The sequence below is a fragment of the Salmo trutta genome, chromosome 32 (assembly GCF_901001165.1).
Source record: "Salmo trutta chromosome 32, fSalTru1.1, whole genome shotgun sequence".
NCBI lineage: Eukaryota > Metazoa > Chordata > Actinopteri > Salmoniformes > Salmonidae > Salmo > Salmo trutta.
This window is the reverse complement of record NC_042988.1, coordinates 11176371-11190017: the sequence shown is the minus strand read 5'-3', so window position 1 is coordinate 11190017 and position 13647 is coordinate 11176371. Positions and strand designations below refer to the sequence as shown.

Genomic DNA, 13647 nt, shown 5'->3' with positions numbered 1-13647 from the left:
AAGCCAAAAACACACAAAGTTCAATGGTTTAAGGAGAAGGATAAGTGGGCAGCCGGTGAAGCGCTTAGAGTACTCAGGCCTCCTAAAGCAGTAGTAAATCTCAGTATAATTTAATAGATATACACCTACAAGGTTTGCCTCTTAGATTGCTCTTGAAATATCCCTCCGGTAAATATCCCTCCTCTCCATGTTCCATAGGACAAATATAGGGCTCCTCTGCCCTGCCCATAGGAATCTGATGGCACAGGCTAATTATTGTTGTTGGCATGCATGACGAAGTGTGTGTGTGTGTGTGTGTGTGTGTGTGTGTGTGTGTGTGTGTGTGTGTGTGTGTGTGTGTACACGCTTATGTCATATTATAGCCCTACCAAATGGGTAAACCTCTTTGACCTCCCGATTGCAGAGTTTGGCCGTGACCTGCCAACCACCACTACACTACTATCTTTGAGATTTGTCATTTAAAGAGTCTAAACATGTCTCTGACTCACATCATTTTATGAATTAGTGCTGGCGGTCCTTAGAGCTTTGGAGTTGCCGAAGTCAATCTGATTATTTATTTTTTCTTTTCATTTTTGAGTCATGCTGTACAAACATATTATACTAGTGATCTAGATAACACGCATGCAAACACACCCACCTACACACAGAGTGGAAACACACATGCAAACACACCCACCTACACACAGAGTGGAAACACACATGCAAACACACCCACCTACACACAGAGTGGAAACAACACAGACAAGTTTATGTCCCCTCAATTCCAAAGTCGAGGTAATGATTACAAGGTTTAAGAGATGCTTTGTGACGGGTTATAAATGTCAAGGTCAGGAGAGTACATTCATCATGTCGACTCAGACAGCATACAGCCACATTGGTTCACTTCAAGTGGAACACAACACTTCCTTAATACCTTCTAACACCCACTAGTCTGTCTGATAGCACTGCTGCTAACCTAACACACCCTGGGCTGGGAGGCAAGCTGAGGGGCAAAGGTTAAGAATGGGATAATGCTGATGGGAGGTTGTAATTGCATGACATCCTTGTAACTCTCTCTTTTGCTCTACCTTCATCTCTCTCTTTATTTTTTTCTTTCGCTCTCTCTCTCTCTCTCCTCTTTCTCTTTTTCTCTTTCACTTGTTGCACAATAAACCCCCACTATGTCACTTCAGCAAGGACTATTCCTCGGTCATGAAATTCAGATTATGTCCCCAGTTCTCTCCCATCGCTGTCTCTCAGGGACCCAGGAAGCACCCGCTGCTGTGGGAAATAGATACGGCCAGATCTATGTGTTTAGAGAGTTGGGCCAATGCGGTTTCTGCATTATGATGCATTTACATGACACTTCAACATTCTATGGCAGCCATGTTAGCTCCCCATTAACATCACATGGGGAATATGTAAACAATGCTGTGTAACTGAATGTCTAGAATTCGAGCAATATTCAAAATTCTAAAAGTTTCCAAACTCTCTAAATATACAGTGCCTTCAGAAAGTATTCAGATCCCTTGACTTGTTCCACATTTTGCTACGTACACACAATACCCCATAATGACAAAGCGAAAACAGGTTTTGAGACATGTTTGCAAATGTATTAACATTTTTAAACAGAAATACCTTATTTACGTAAGTATTCAGACCCTTTTCTATGAGACTCGAAATTGAACTCGGGTGCATCCTGTTTCCATTGATCATTCTTGAGATGTTTCTGCAACTTGATTGGAGTCCACCTGTGGTAAATTAAAATGATTGGACATGATTTGGAAAGGCACACACTTGTCTATATAAGGTCCCACAGTTGACAGTGCATGTCAGAGCAAAAACCAAGCCATGAGGTCGAAGGAATTGATTGTCCATAGAGCTCCAAGACAGGATTGTGTCGAGGCACAGATCTGGGGAGGGTACCAAAAAATGTCTGCAGCATTAAAGGTCCCCAAGAACACAGTGGACTTCATCAATTCTTAAATGGAAAAAGTTTGGAACCACTAAGACTCTTCCTAAAGCTGGCTGCCCGGCCAAACTGAACAATCGGGGAGGTGACCAAGAACCCGATGGCCACTCTGACAGAGCTCCAGAGTTCCTCTGTGACGAAGGGAGAACCTTCCAGAAGGACAACCATCTCTGCAGCACTCCACCAATCAGGCCTTTATGGTAGAGCGGCCAGACAAGCCACTCCTCAGTAAAAGGCACATGACAGCCCGCTTGGAGTTTGCCAAAAGGCACCTAAAGGACTCTCAGACCATGAGAAACAAGATTCTCTGGTCTGATGAAACCAAGATTGAACTCTTTGGTGAATGCCAAGCGTCATGTCTGGAGGAAACCTGGCACCATCCCTACGGTGAAGCATGGTGGTGGCAGCATCATGCTGTGGGGATGTTTTTCAGCGGCAGGGACTGGGAGACTAGTCAGGATTGAGGCAAAGATGAACGGAGCAAAGTACAGAGATCCTTGATGAAAACCTGCTCCAGAGGGTCACTGAAGGATGTGTTTAGGGTTAGGGGTTCTCTCTTTTCTGGAGAGACCTGAAAATAGCTGTGCAGCAATGCTCCCCATCCAACCTGACAGACCTCGAGACGATCTGCAGAGAAGAATGTGAGAAACTCCCCAAATACAGGTGTGCCAAGCTTGCAGCGTCATACCCAAGAAGACTCGAGGCTGTAATCGCTGCCGAAGGTCCTTGAACAAAGTACTGAGTAAAGGGTCTGAATTCTTAGGTAAATGTGTTACTTCCAAAATTTGGAAAGATTTATAAAAACCTGTTTTTGCTTTGTCATAATGGGGTATTGTGTGTAGATTGATGTGGGGAAAAACTATTTAATCAATTTTATAATAAGGCTGTAACCTAACAAAATTTGGAAAAAGTCAAGGGGTCTGAATACTTTCTGAAGGCACTGTATGTCTCCGGAAAAGGCCTCATGTACAGTAGGATGAGAGGCCAGGTGGCTGATGTGGGGGTCAGGGGTTGTGACGTCATCTTCCCTCAACCAGGCCACAATTAGAGCCAGTGTGGTGGTGTTGCGGTATCACTTCAGTCACACCTGGCTAACGCTACAGAACATCGACAGGCTACAGGACAAAGGCAGGCTGACCACTTCAGCAGACAGCTACTGATAACACAAAAGCGGCTGTGTCGAAGGACATATGCATGCTCATTAACACACACACACATGCATGCAGACACACGCACACACACACACACAAATGCTGACTACAGGGGTCTCAAGCGCCTTTGGGGTCTGGCACCTGCAGCTCAGCATGATCCCCTCTGTTCAGATGGGCTTTAGAGAATATGCACCGCACTTAACACTTCGGCTGTGCCAGTTTCACACACACACCACACACACACACACACACACACACACACCACACTTCCCCCTACTCTCCGCATTGAAATGTCACCCTTGTCATGGAGCGATGGGTCAGGAATTTGTCAGCGATTTTGAGGAGGTGGAGAGGCGTGGGCTGTTCAGCAGAAAGAGGCCGTTGTCAGAAGAGACAGTTGTCTAGTGGCTGCCCCTGGCTCTGGCACAGTCAGCCCTGTGGCTGAGCTATCGTTGCTCTGTGTGTCACTATTTTCCTGGAAAGCTGATCCCAGTGTAGAAAGGCATTGCTAAATGTACTTAAATAAACAGACTGATTCTGAAAGCTACTCCACAAACCCAACCACAAATACATGATAATTCCATCTATTCAATTAATGAAGGGATATGGGGTTTGTCGTTGTAGTGGAGATAGTCTTATGTTTGAAACCTTCACTGGGCTCTATTCTGGATGTGTTGCAGGGAGGGTAATGGGGTAGTAGGCTGGTGTTGTGTTGCTGGGCAGAGGGTCAGCCATCACGTGTAAAGCCCTGCCCACTCCCACAGATGTTACTGTTTATAAATAAGAGCTGAAATACATGCTAATCTCTTTAGAAATCAATGAGAGCTGAAATACATGCTAATCTCTCTAGAAATCAATGAGAGCTGAAATACATGCTAATCTCTCTAGAAATCAATGAGAGCTGAAATACATGCTAATCTCTCTAGAAATCAATGAGAGCTGAAATACATGCTAATCTCTCTAGAAGTCAATGAGACGGCATCCTTCTTTCTTCCTTTTATCTCTTTACACACACAAACACGCCATGGCATTGGGCCAAAGGTCCTGCCTACACTTGAGTGTCAGTTTGACTGCTGTGCCCGGAGTGTCGTTGGATCTTGTCATGCAGATGAATGTAGGCCTGAGTCGTAAACATATTCTGCAGCCGCAGCTGACGCAGGTCTGTGTCTGTACAGGTCTTATTATTTAAGAGCCAAATCAGGACCCCAGAACCGAGATGCCATGTCACACTGCTACGTCGGTGTTACCACACTCCCCCTGAAGTTCACGACCTTTCAGCTCCGAGCCTCCCTCCAAGTTCCACGTGTTTTGGTGCCCTGTTTGTAATTCTGTTTATTCGTACACCCAGATTAATACAATCCCCCTCTCTGCTTCTCCCACCGTCTCCTTTCCCACCTCCCCTCCCCCACCTCTCCCTGTGCCAGTCTCAGTGACAGAGGTGGAGTGTGTGCGTGAGGGCTGCCAGTCTGAGGCTCTGCGGAGGCTATCCGGGTCGGTACCAGAGAATCAGTGCTTCACGGTGGTGTTCAGAGGAGCCAGGAAGAGTCTGGACCTCCTCTGCTCCTGTGAGGAGGAGGCGAGGCGCTGGGTCAAAGGGATACGCACACTGAAGGAGCGCGTGGCCAACATGACCCAGAAGGAGAAACTGGACCAATATCCTTTACCCCCCGTGGGCCTTTGTTGCGCTGTGCCAGGCTGCCAGCTTTCGACTCAAGGTAAATATAGTGCAGGCTGGGCAGCCAGGATCGCTATGGTGACTGACTTTGAACATAACACTGTCACAATCACCATCCCGCATCCACAGCATACCTAAGATGTGCAGCAATGGCCCAGCAAAAAGCACCGTCTAAATATAGTCTGAATATCCTGTCAAACATGATCCCTGGTCTAGCCGCTGGGTTGTTAGCGACACGGGGGTACGACAGACACACCTGTGTGAAACGCAAAGCCAGATCATGAGAACAGCTAGAGCAGTAGGTGCTCTGGGACATGTCCAGGCTAGAGCGGTGCGGTTTTAAACTGGCAGGTCCCAGCGGTGTTTGCAGTAGATTGATAAAGACCATCCTTGCAAAAGCTCCTATTGTTGTGTGTGTCCTGGAAGAGGGAGGTGTCATATAGGCTCCTCTCTCTACGTCAGCCCTGTGTTCTATTCCATTAGAGGCCTTGGAGGAGGCTTTTAGTATTCTGTGTTCTATTCCATTAGAGGCCTTGGAGGAGGCTTTTAGTATTCTGACTTCAGATGGATGTTGGCACAACAGGACGTGTGTATCTACAGTCAACACACATCTGAATCATAGGCTGGAGTGTATTCCATTTCAATTCCTGGTAGTTGAATTAGACACTGATCCTCCTCGGAACGGTTACACAATTGGTTTCTGGATTGCTGTAAATTAAGAAATGATGTAATTGACCCTTACCCATAGTTGGATGTGGGCTGTAATGTGCCTATAAACACTATGCATGTGCATCAACTCTGCCTGTATGTATAGATGTGTTATGTGTCTATACATACTGTATATACCATAGTATGTACTTTTAAGGATGTGTTTCGGGTTAGAGGTTCGGTATGCTCCCCTGGTTACTCTCCTTAACCCCCCACACCTGGATCCGTGGCTACCTGAGACGGGCTGATGAGAACGACGATGGGAAGATGAGTTACGACGAGGTCAAACGCCTGCTGCAGATGATCAACATAGACCTGAATGAACAGTACGCACGCTCGCTATTCAAGGTGAGCACGTGCTGTATGCGTGTGCAGCATTCAGCATGCTTGTACGTTAATGTGTATAGACCTTGACTTCATGGGTGTGCGTATGTGTGTGAGCGAGATGTTGTTGTTGGTTGAGGGCCATTGTTTACCCAGTGTGCTGTTTGGGGCTGCGTTTCACTCTCAGCCTGGAGTCTGTGTTCAATTACCAGCCCAGTGGCAAGCCAACCAGGGAGGCCTTTCGTTCTCTTTCTCACTCTCTTACTCACACTCTCATTCTCTCTCCCTCTTCTCTCTACTGCTGTCTATCTGTCTCCCCTTCCTCCATCTTCCCCCTCTCTCTTCTCCCCCTCTCCCCATCCCCTTCTCAAATGATCAGGCAGCCAGTCATTTCTCCATAGTTGAGGATTACTGCTGGCTAAGTCTCTCAGCTCCCCTCTCCGTTAATGTCCAGGTGTTTTCCTGCTCCTTCCTTCTCCAACCCTGCCTTCTCCAACCCTGCCTCTCCTCAGAGACTGAATATCAAACCAACTGCAGTGCAGTAATGTGTGGAGTGTATGTTTGTCTGTATGGTATGAATTATGGGAGTGGACGGGGTTGCTGGGCATTTGATAATATTAACATGGCTCACCTATAAGAATTGAAGATATTAACTTTGATCTAGTTCTCTGTTTTTAGGGAACCGCTTTGAAAATGTGTGGAGGGGTTGTCTATGTGAGAGTGTTTTAATCAGATCAGCCCTAACCAAGGTCTCTCTGTCTGTCCGTCCGTCCATTCGCCCATCTGTCTCTTTGTCCCTCCCTCCCTCTCCTCTGTCTGTCTGTCCCTCCTCCTCCTCTATTCGTCCATCCGTCCGTCCGTCCGTCTCTCAGAAAGCTGACCGGTCATGTGACGGCCGTCTGGACCACGTAGAGATCGAGGAGTTCTGCAGGGAGCTGATGAGGCGGCCGGAGCTGGACGCGGTGTTCAGACACTTCTCTGGTAACGGCTGTGTTCTGTCCACCGCTGAGCTGAGAGACTTCCTGGGAGACCAGGGGGAGGACGCTTCACTGATCCACGCTCAGAGCCTCATCCGCACCTACGAGCTCAACGACTGGGGTAGGCCGAAGAAACATCATTTTAGCCTTGGATTTTTCGGACCTTACATTTCACATTTTATTCATTTAGCAGACGCTCTTATCCAGAGCGACTAATCCAGAGCGCATACGTTTTCATATCTTTTTATACTACATTCCTTATATTCACTGTGCTTTTATTTATCTCAATGTTTTATGCATTTATATTTTACATCATTTAATTGCTGCAAATTCAGGGCCAGTTCCGCACCTGACTTTATTTTCCCACAATCGTATGAGCATGTCTATACCCGTCTCTTCCTGTTCATAACCCTCGTAGAAGGTTGATGATTTCATGTGCGCCTCTTCCCTGCAGCCCAGAAAAACCAGTTCATGACCCAGAACGGTTTCACCGTGTACATGCTGTCCCTGGAGAACCACGTGTTTAACCCCGACCACGCCAGGGTGCACCAGGACATGACCAGACCTCTGGCCCACTACTTCATCTCATCCTCACACAACACCTACCTCACCAAGGACCAGGTCACCAGTGCCAGCAGCGCTGAGCCATACATCAGGTATTGAATACACACACATGCGCACACACAAACATACATATGCATGCGCATAGACACAAAACACATAGACACACATGCACACACACACTAAGAATATGTACTGTGTGAACCAGAGCTCTGAACCAGGGCTGTCGCTGTGTGGAGCTGGATTGTTGGGACGGGGACAAAGGAGAGCCTGTCATCTACCACGGACACACCCTTACTTCTAAGGTGCCCTTCAAAGAGGTAATCGAGACCATCGCCCAGTATGCCTTCAAGGTGAGCAATTTTTTTTTTTTAAATTACAACAAAATAAATACAACAAAAAGTGAGCGCACCTGGCCTGTGAGAGCCCGTTAGTGGGTTGGGGGGATGATGGACAGATGGTTGTGTGGTTTATAGGGAGGCCAAATGTTTCACCTTAACCATCATGCCCATATGTCTTCCGTATGTGACTCTTTATGGAAAGCAAAGTGTTCCTCATCTCAACAAAATAGAGTTAACAAGTAAATGGCAGCAGGCCAGTGGCTGAAAACAAATCTAGACTGTTGACTTTCTGCCTCTGCCAACATGCAGTTCAAGATACAGTCATAGTCTTGGCTCAGAGTCTAATAAGACTGTCCAACAGCTTCTTGGCCTCAGTGTAGTCCAGAATAAACCCTGGCTTATTACCTAATGAGCTTATGGTTTCTCTTACATTTTAATGAGTGGCCTCTTATGAACCAACCCCTTGTTTTTTCCCGTAGGCCTCCCCGTACCCCCTGATCCTGTCCCTTGAGAACCACTGTACGGTGGAGCAGCAGACGGTCATGGCCAGACACCTGCGCACCATCCTGGGCAAGAGGCTGCTCACCAAGCCCCTCAAAGACCAGCCTCTGAAGGACCTGCCCTCTCCTGAGGTATGGCACACACCCCTGTCCCCAGCTCTCTACTCACCCCTGTCCCCAGCTCTCTACTCACCCCTGTCCCCAGCTCTCTACTCACCCCTGTCCTCTTCTGCCTAAGAAACCCGTTGTCTTTTTCTACTCTCTCTCCCATCCCTCGCATGTTTATGGGACGATTGTGGAATACTAACAGGAATATTTACATATGTTTTGAAGCATCTCTGTCTTCCCTCTGCAGGAGCTTAGGGGTCGTATCCTGGTGAAGGGGAAGAAGGATGTTCATCACCTGAACCAGATGGGGATGACCAGCAGCTTTGATACCAGCTCGGACGACGAGGCATCAAGCAGAAACAAAAAGGACAAAAAGGACCCTGCCAAGGTGCTACACATTTACCTTCCATGTGACTGAGACGGCACTGTAAGTCTACAGAAATTGATCAGGAACATACAATATATCAAGCTTTTCTCATGTGCACTCTGTGTTTCTGGCTCAGGCGGTCTCTTCTAAGCTGAGCCCGGAGCTGTCTGAACTGGTGGTGTACTGTCGAAGTGTCCCCTTCCACGGGTTCCAACACTCTGCCCAGAAACCACCCGATGAGATGTCATCCTTCAATGAGAATGACGCCCTCAAACACATCAAGGACACAGGCAAGGGGCTTATGAAGACATAACTCGAACCGAACCGTTTTCTGTGAATCAGTTCCTGTTGAGATCCTATAATGACTCATAGTTCTTACTGGCGCTGTAGTTGTAGAGAAAGTCCTTGAATACACGGGTGCATTTGTGCATCATGTTGTCGTGCATATTTGTGTGTGTGTGTCTTTTTATTTGCGTTTGAGGTATTGTAATGGAGCTCTTACCCTGTCCTCTCATCACCTTCCAGGAAAGCTGTTTGTCAGACACAACAGCAGGCAGCTGAGCCGGATCTACCCCTCCGGGCAGCGCCTCCAATCCTCCAACTACGACCCCCAGGATATGTGGAACGGCGGCTGCTCGCTGGGTCAGCACTCTGGGCTGGAGGGGGGGTGGGAGGTGGGATGGAGGAGGGAGTTGGTACAGGTGGCTCATTTATTTAACATTATCTAGCCTGGACGTCCCTGGAGATAGAAAGCTATTTTACATTGGGCCTCCTCTGAGAGCATTGCAAATGTTTGGTATTTGCCTCCTATTCCTCACTTCACTTGTCATAATAACTGACCTCACACTCTGCTGCCTGGTAAAGTGTGTTCTGTTGTTCATGTGTTGCGGTAGGTTGTTGTCTCTTTTCACACCCCTGCCTGTTCTCTCTCTCTGTCTCTCTCTCTGTCTCTCTCTCTGTCTTTCTCTCTGTCTTTCTCTCTCTCTCTGTGTGTGTGTGTGTGTGTGTGTGTGTGTGTGTGTGCAGTTGCTCTGAATTTCCAGACTCCAGGGGAGCAGATGGATCTGAACCAGGGCCGCTTCCTGCCTAACGGTCGCTGTGGATACATCCTCAAGCCCAGCTTCCTGTGCAGCCCCAGCTCCCACTTCAACCCAGAGATCACAGGAGGTGGGCCAGGACACATCCCCACACAGCTCACCATACGGGTGAGAAACCTGCTGGGAATCAGATTCTGTTGTGGTGGTTTATATGTTGGAATAGTAGGGCACATTTTAGTTAGCAGTGTTATGGAAGCAGACCAAGGTAGTAAAATACTTCACTTTATTAGTAATTTTCATATTAGAATTTTATATACAAAGGCACAAAAAGTAATTTTGGGGGATTTTGTGTTCAGATAATATCAGCACAGCAGCTCCCTAAGATCAACACAGACAAGCCCAACTCCATTGTGGACCCGCAGGTGTGGGTGGAAATTCACGGGGTGGCCATTGATAATTCCAGAGACAAAACCCACAGAATCGACAACAATGGTAACCTTCCACTCATCTATTGCACATCTATTATACTCCCATTATAAACATGGATCACAAGGGTTGTATACACCCTTGAGTTCACATATTAACCATATTAGAATATAATTAGAAGAACATAATAGTACTAGGAACACTTGACGTTTTATCATGAAATGACATAAGTATAGAGGGAACCTGTATGACTCCCAACACCCATGGCACTATTCCAAACAGAAAATTGATCCGGAACATTATTCTGTACTCCCATATTTATTTTTACCATAATGATAATAAAGCATGATAGATACCCCAGCTACTCCATTATCTTTGCTCAGTACAGGTTTTCTCAGACATGTGAGCACCAGAAAATGATACTTCTCACGTAGAGTGCCATTATCTTGGTCTGTGGAGTAGTTTCAGGCTGTGAATGGTGGTGGATGGCAGTGTCTGACAGCTCTCCTATGCCCCCTGCAGGTTTTAACCCACGCTGGGACAGCACTTTGAGCTTCCAGCTGCAGGTCCCTGAGCTGGCCCTGGTACGCTTTGTAGTGGAAGACCATGACCACAAAGCCAAGAACGACTTTGTGGGCCAGTACACCTTGCCCTTCACCAGCCTCCGTACAGGTACTAGGATACTGTCTCTGTATTGTAGGGGTGTTTGTGTAGCTGGTGTGTCTGTGAGGTGACACTGACACCAGTGGGTCTATTTTTCTCTAGGTTACCGCCATGTCCACTTGCTGAAGGCAGATGGCTCCAGCCTCTCTCCATCCACCCTTTTCATCCATGTCAAGGTGTCCGGTAAGGGGGTCCCCATCAAGACTGTGTCCGAGCGCATGGCCTTGGCTAAGAGCAAGGGCAAAGCATGACCCATATCTACCTGAACTTGTGCCACACTTATCTGATAAGCGCCATGCTTATCTCTTGGGGGGGAAAGTCTCCCTAATTGGGGGGGAAAGTCTCCCTAATTGGGGTGAAAAGGACAAGCTGCTGCCTGCCTATGTCCCAGTGCTCTTTTAATACACCCAATTTAGAATTGGCAGGACATATAGGGCTCCCTGGCTACAGAGAGGAAGACATCATTCCTTCTCAGTCAAACCTGGATGGGAGTCTTGCCTGTTGATGAATAGTGTTAGCTGGGAGAGAAACTCACTGGCGTGTTGCTATTGTGGGAGTATTCTGTACTCTCGTCAGTGAATTCAGAGTGTTCATGTCTGTTTCCATAGAGACATGACTTTGGCGCTGACCTGTTTTACACCAGAACTCTACCTGGCAGCCGTCTGCCTACTATGAAGCCAATATAGAGTTTTTTTTTTTTTTTCACTCAAAGCCAGGTTTGTGTCCTGGAGTCCCTGGAGCAGATTATGAAGATGTTTCCCAACATTTTTTACATATTTAAAGTTAAGAAGTATTTAACTTTTTTGCTACTTTTAGCTGATGTGTGGTGAGCGTTCTGGCACAAAAATGGTCACCGGCATCACCCAGGTGGGTGCCGCACATTGATGGTGGATGAGGTGAGTTTCCCCCTACCATGTAAAGCTCTCGGAGTACCTCAGTTGGTAGAAAAGCACTATATAAATCCAATCAATTATTCAAACTTTTTTACTATTACAGAATATTATGTTTGAAACTTTTAGAAACGTTTTATCAGGGCAAGACTTTTAGTTGTGCTCCTTTTTCCAGGACAACGATAGTGTTTATTGACTAAATTTAATCTGTAAATTAAGTCTAGTTGTTGTGGTATTGGTCTGTCACACCTGGCATGACACAGTCCAAAATACTGAATGAATGACTTAACCTTAGTGACAGAATTAATACATTTCAACACTTAATGTTTTTGTAATGTATTTGCAACAAATTGTGTTAGTTGCAATTGATGAAACACACTTCTTTCTGTGTGAAATTGCTGATAGAAGTTTTTAGATTATATTTAACATTGTTGTAAAATGTTATATTCTAATGTAGTTACAGTATTCTAATTCTCTCAGTAAAATGAATTCATTTGCATACTGTATGTACTTTCTCTGACACTAACTTCCTTTTGCTAAATAAAAACAGCATCAAAGTCACAGAGGGTCAAATCAAGACTAATGCATCAAAGAAGCGTTTTATTACCGGGCATCATGATTACGTTGAATACATATAATGGAAGTATTAGCTTTCATGAATTTCCAAGGTCAATTCTCATTTCAAAGCAGTAATCCATAATGCACTAGTAGAATGTATTGTTACTGGACTTTATTATGTGTATTCTTTCTTCTGATCATCTAAATTTAAATTCAAAGTCACTTTAATTTTGAAAACCGGCAAATGGTTTTGACAGTTTGAAATGCCTTATTTGCTTTATTTCAATGGAAACAGCTGTTAGTATTCTTTCTTGTAGTTGCTAAGACAGTATATACTTACCTGTTTACCTTAGTGTCTCTTTCATTGTGTACTTTTTTGTGACTTATTTCTGTGGGCATCAGATTCATATGGGTCAGTGTTAAATCCAGTCACCAAATCTGAAAGGTCTCCCAGTCTATTTAACAACAAAAAGCACTTGAATCCAAACTTTGAAGATGGTGTGTCTTTATAGTACTATAGAAACAAATAATTTCCCTGAGCTTCAGGGGCAATATTCTCATTGACATTAGTATAGTAAGTGACATTAGTACAGTATTTCTTTGTCTGTGTGAAAGCTAAGAGAAGCATGTTCAGTTTTTATAAAAAGTATTTTAACCCCATTGTGCCCTTCTGTATTTTCAAATTTGGCACACTATTTCAATGTTTTTGTGCTTGAATGGTGTTTGTGTGAGAAAACTGATTTATTTTTGAGGGAAGTGAAGTAGGAGATAGTATGCACAACATACTGACACACAACACACACAGAGCCACCACCTGCCATATAAATGAGTCGTATAAATGTCTAGTTAGTCTGTAGTGCTGGATTCATTGGAGACCATCAAACTCATTTAGTATCAGTGTAGATGATTAAACCCCCATTTGTAAGTTTTACTCGTTTCACCTATCCAGATGTTGTAAAGATGTATGAGTAATGTGAAATCAAGACAGAAATCAGTGCGTCATACTTGAGTAAGGGAATAGATACCTTAGTAGAAAGTTACTCAAGTGGAAGTCACCCAGTAAAATACTACTTGAGTTAAAGTCTAAAAGTATTTGGTTTTAAATATATTTAAGTATCAAAGGTAAATGTAATAGCTAAAATATGCTTAAGTGTCAAAAGTAAAAGTATAAATAATTTCAAATTCCGTTTTCTTGGTTTTAAAATTTACGGACAGCTAGGGCATACTCCAACATTCAGACATTATTTTCAAAAGATGCATTTGTGTTTAGTGAGTCAACCAGAACATAGGCAGTAGGAATGACCATGTGTTCTCTTGATAAGTGTGTGAATTTCACAATTTTCCTGTTCTGCTAAGCATTCAAAATGTAACGAGTACTTTGGGTTGTCAGTGAAAATGTATTGAGAAAAA

General features: G+C 45.1%; 1 protein-coding gene across 1 annotated transcript in view; it reads left to right on the top strand.

The window, feature by feature from the left end:
* The window catches only part of LOC115171063 (1-phosphatidylinositol 4,5-bisphosphate phosphodiesterase delta-3-A-like), a 30295-nt gene extending 17398 nt beyond the window's left edge, over positions 1-12897 (top strand). The window contains exons 3-15 of the mRNA XM_029727545.1: positions 4527-4755; positions 5704-5833; positions 6682-6907; positions 7241-7442; positions 7556-7700; positions 8168-8320; positions 8544-8684; positions 8800-8953; positions 9189-9305; positions 9690-9868; positions 10057-10192; positions 10649-10798; positions 10892-12897. Coding sequence (XP_029583405.1) covers positions 4527-4755; positions 5704-5833; positions 6682-6907; positions 7241-7442; positions 7556-7700; positions 8168-8320; positions 8544-8684; positions 8800-8953; positions 9189-9305; positions 9690-9868; positions 10057-10192; positions 10649-10798; positions 10892-11040 — 2111 coding nt within the window. The 3' untranslated portion in view covers positions 11041-12897. The remainder of the gene's footprint in view (positions 1-4526; positions 4756-5703; positions 5834-6681; positions 6908-7240; positions 7443-7555; positions 7701-8167; positions 8321-8543; positions 8685-8799; positions 8954-9188; positions 9306-9689; positions 9869-10056; positions 10193-10648; positions 10799-10891) is intronic.
* Positions 12898-13647: the final 750 nt, after the last annotated feature.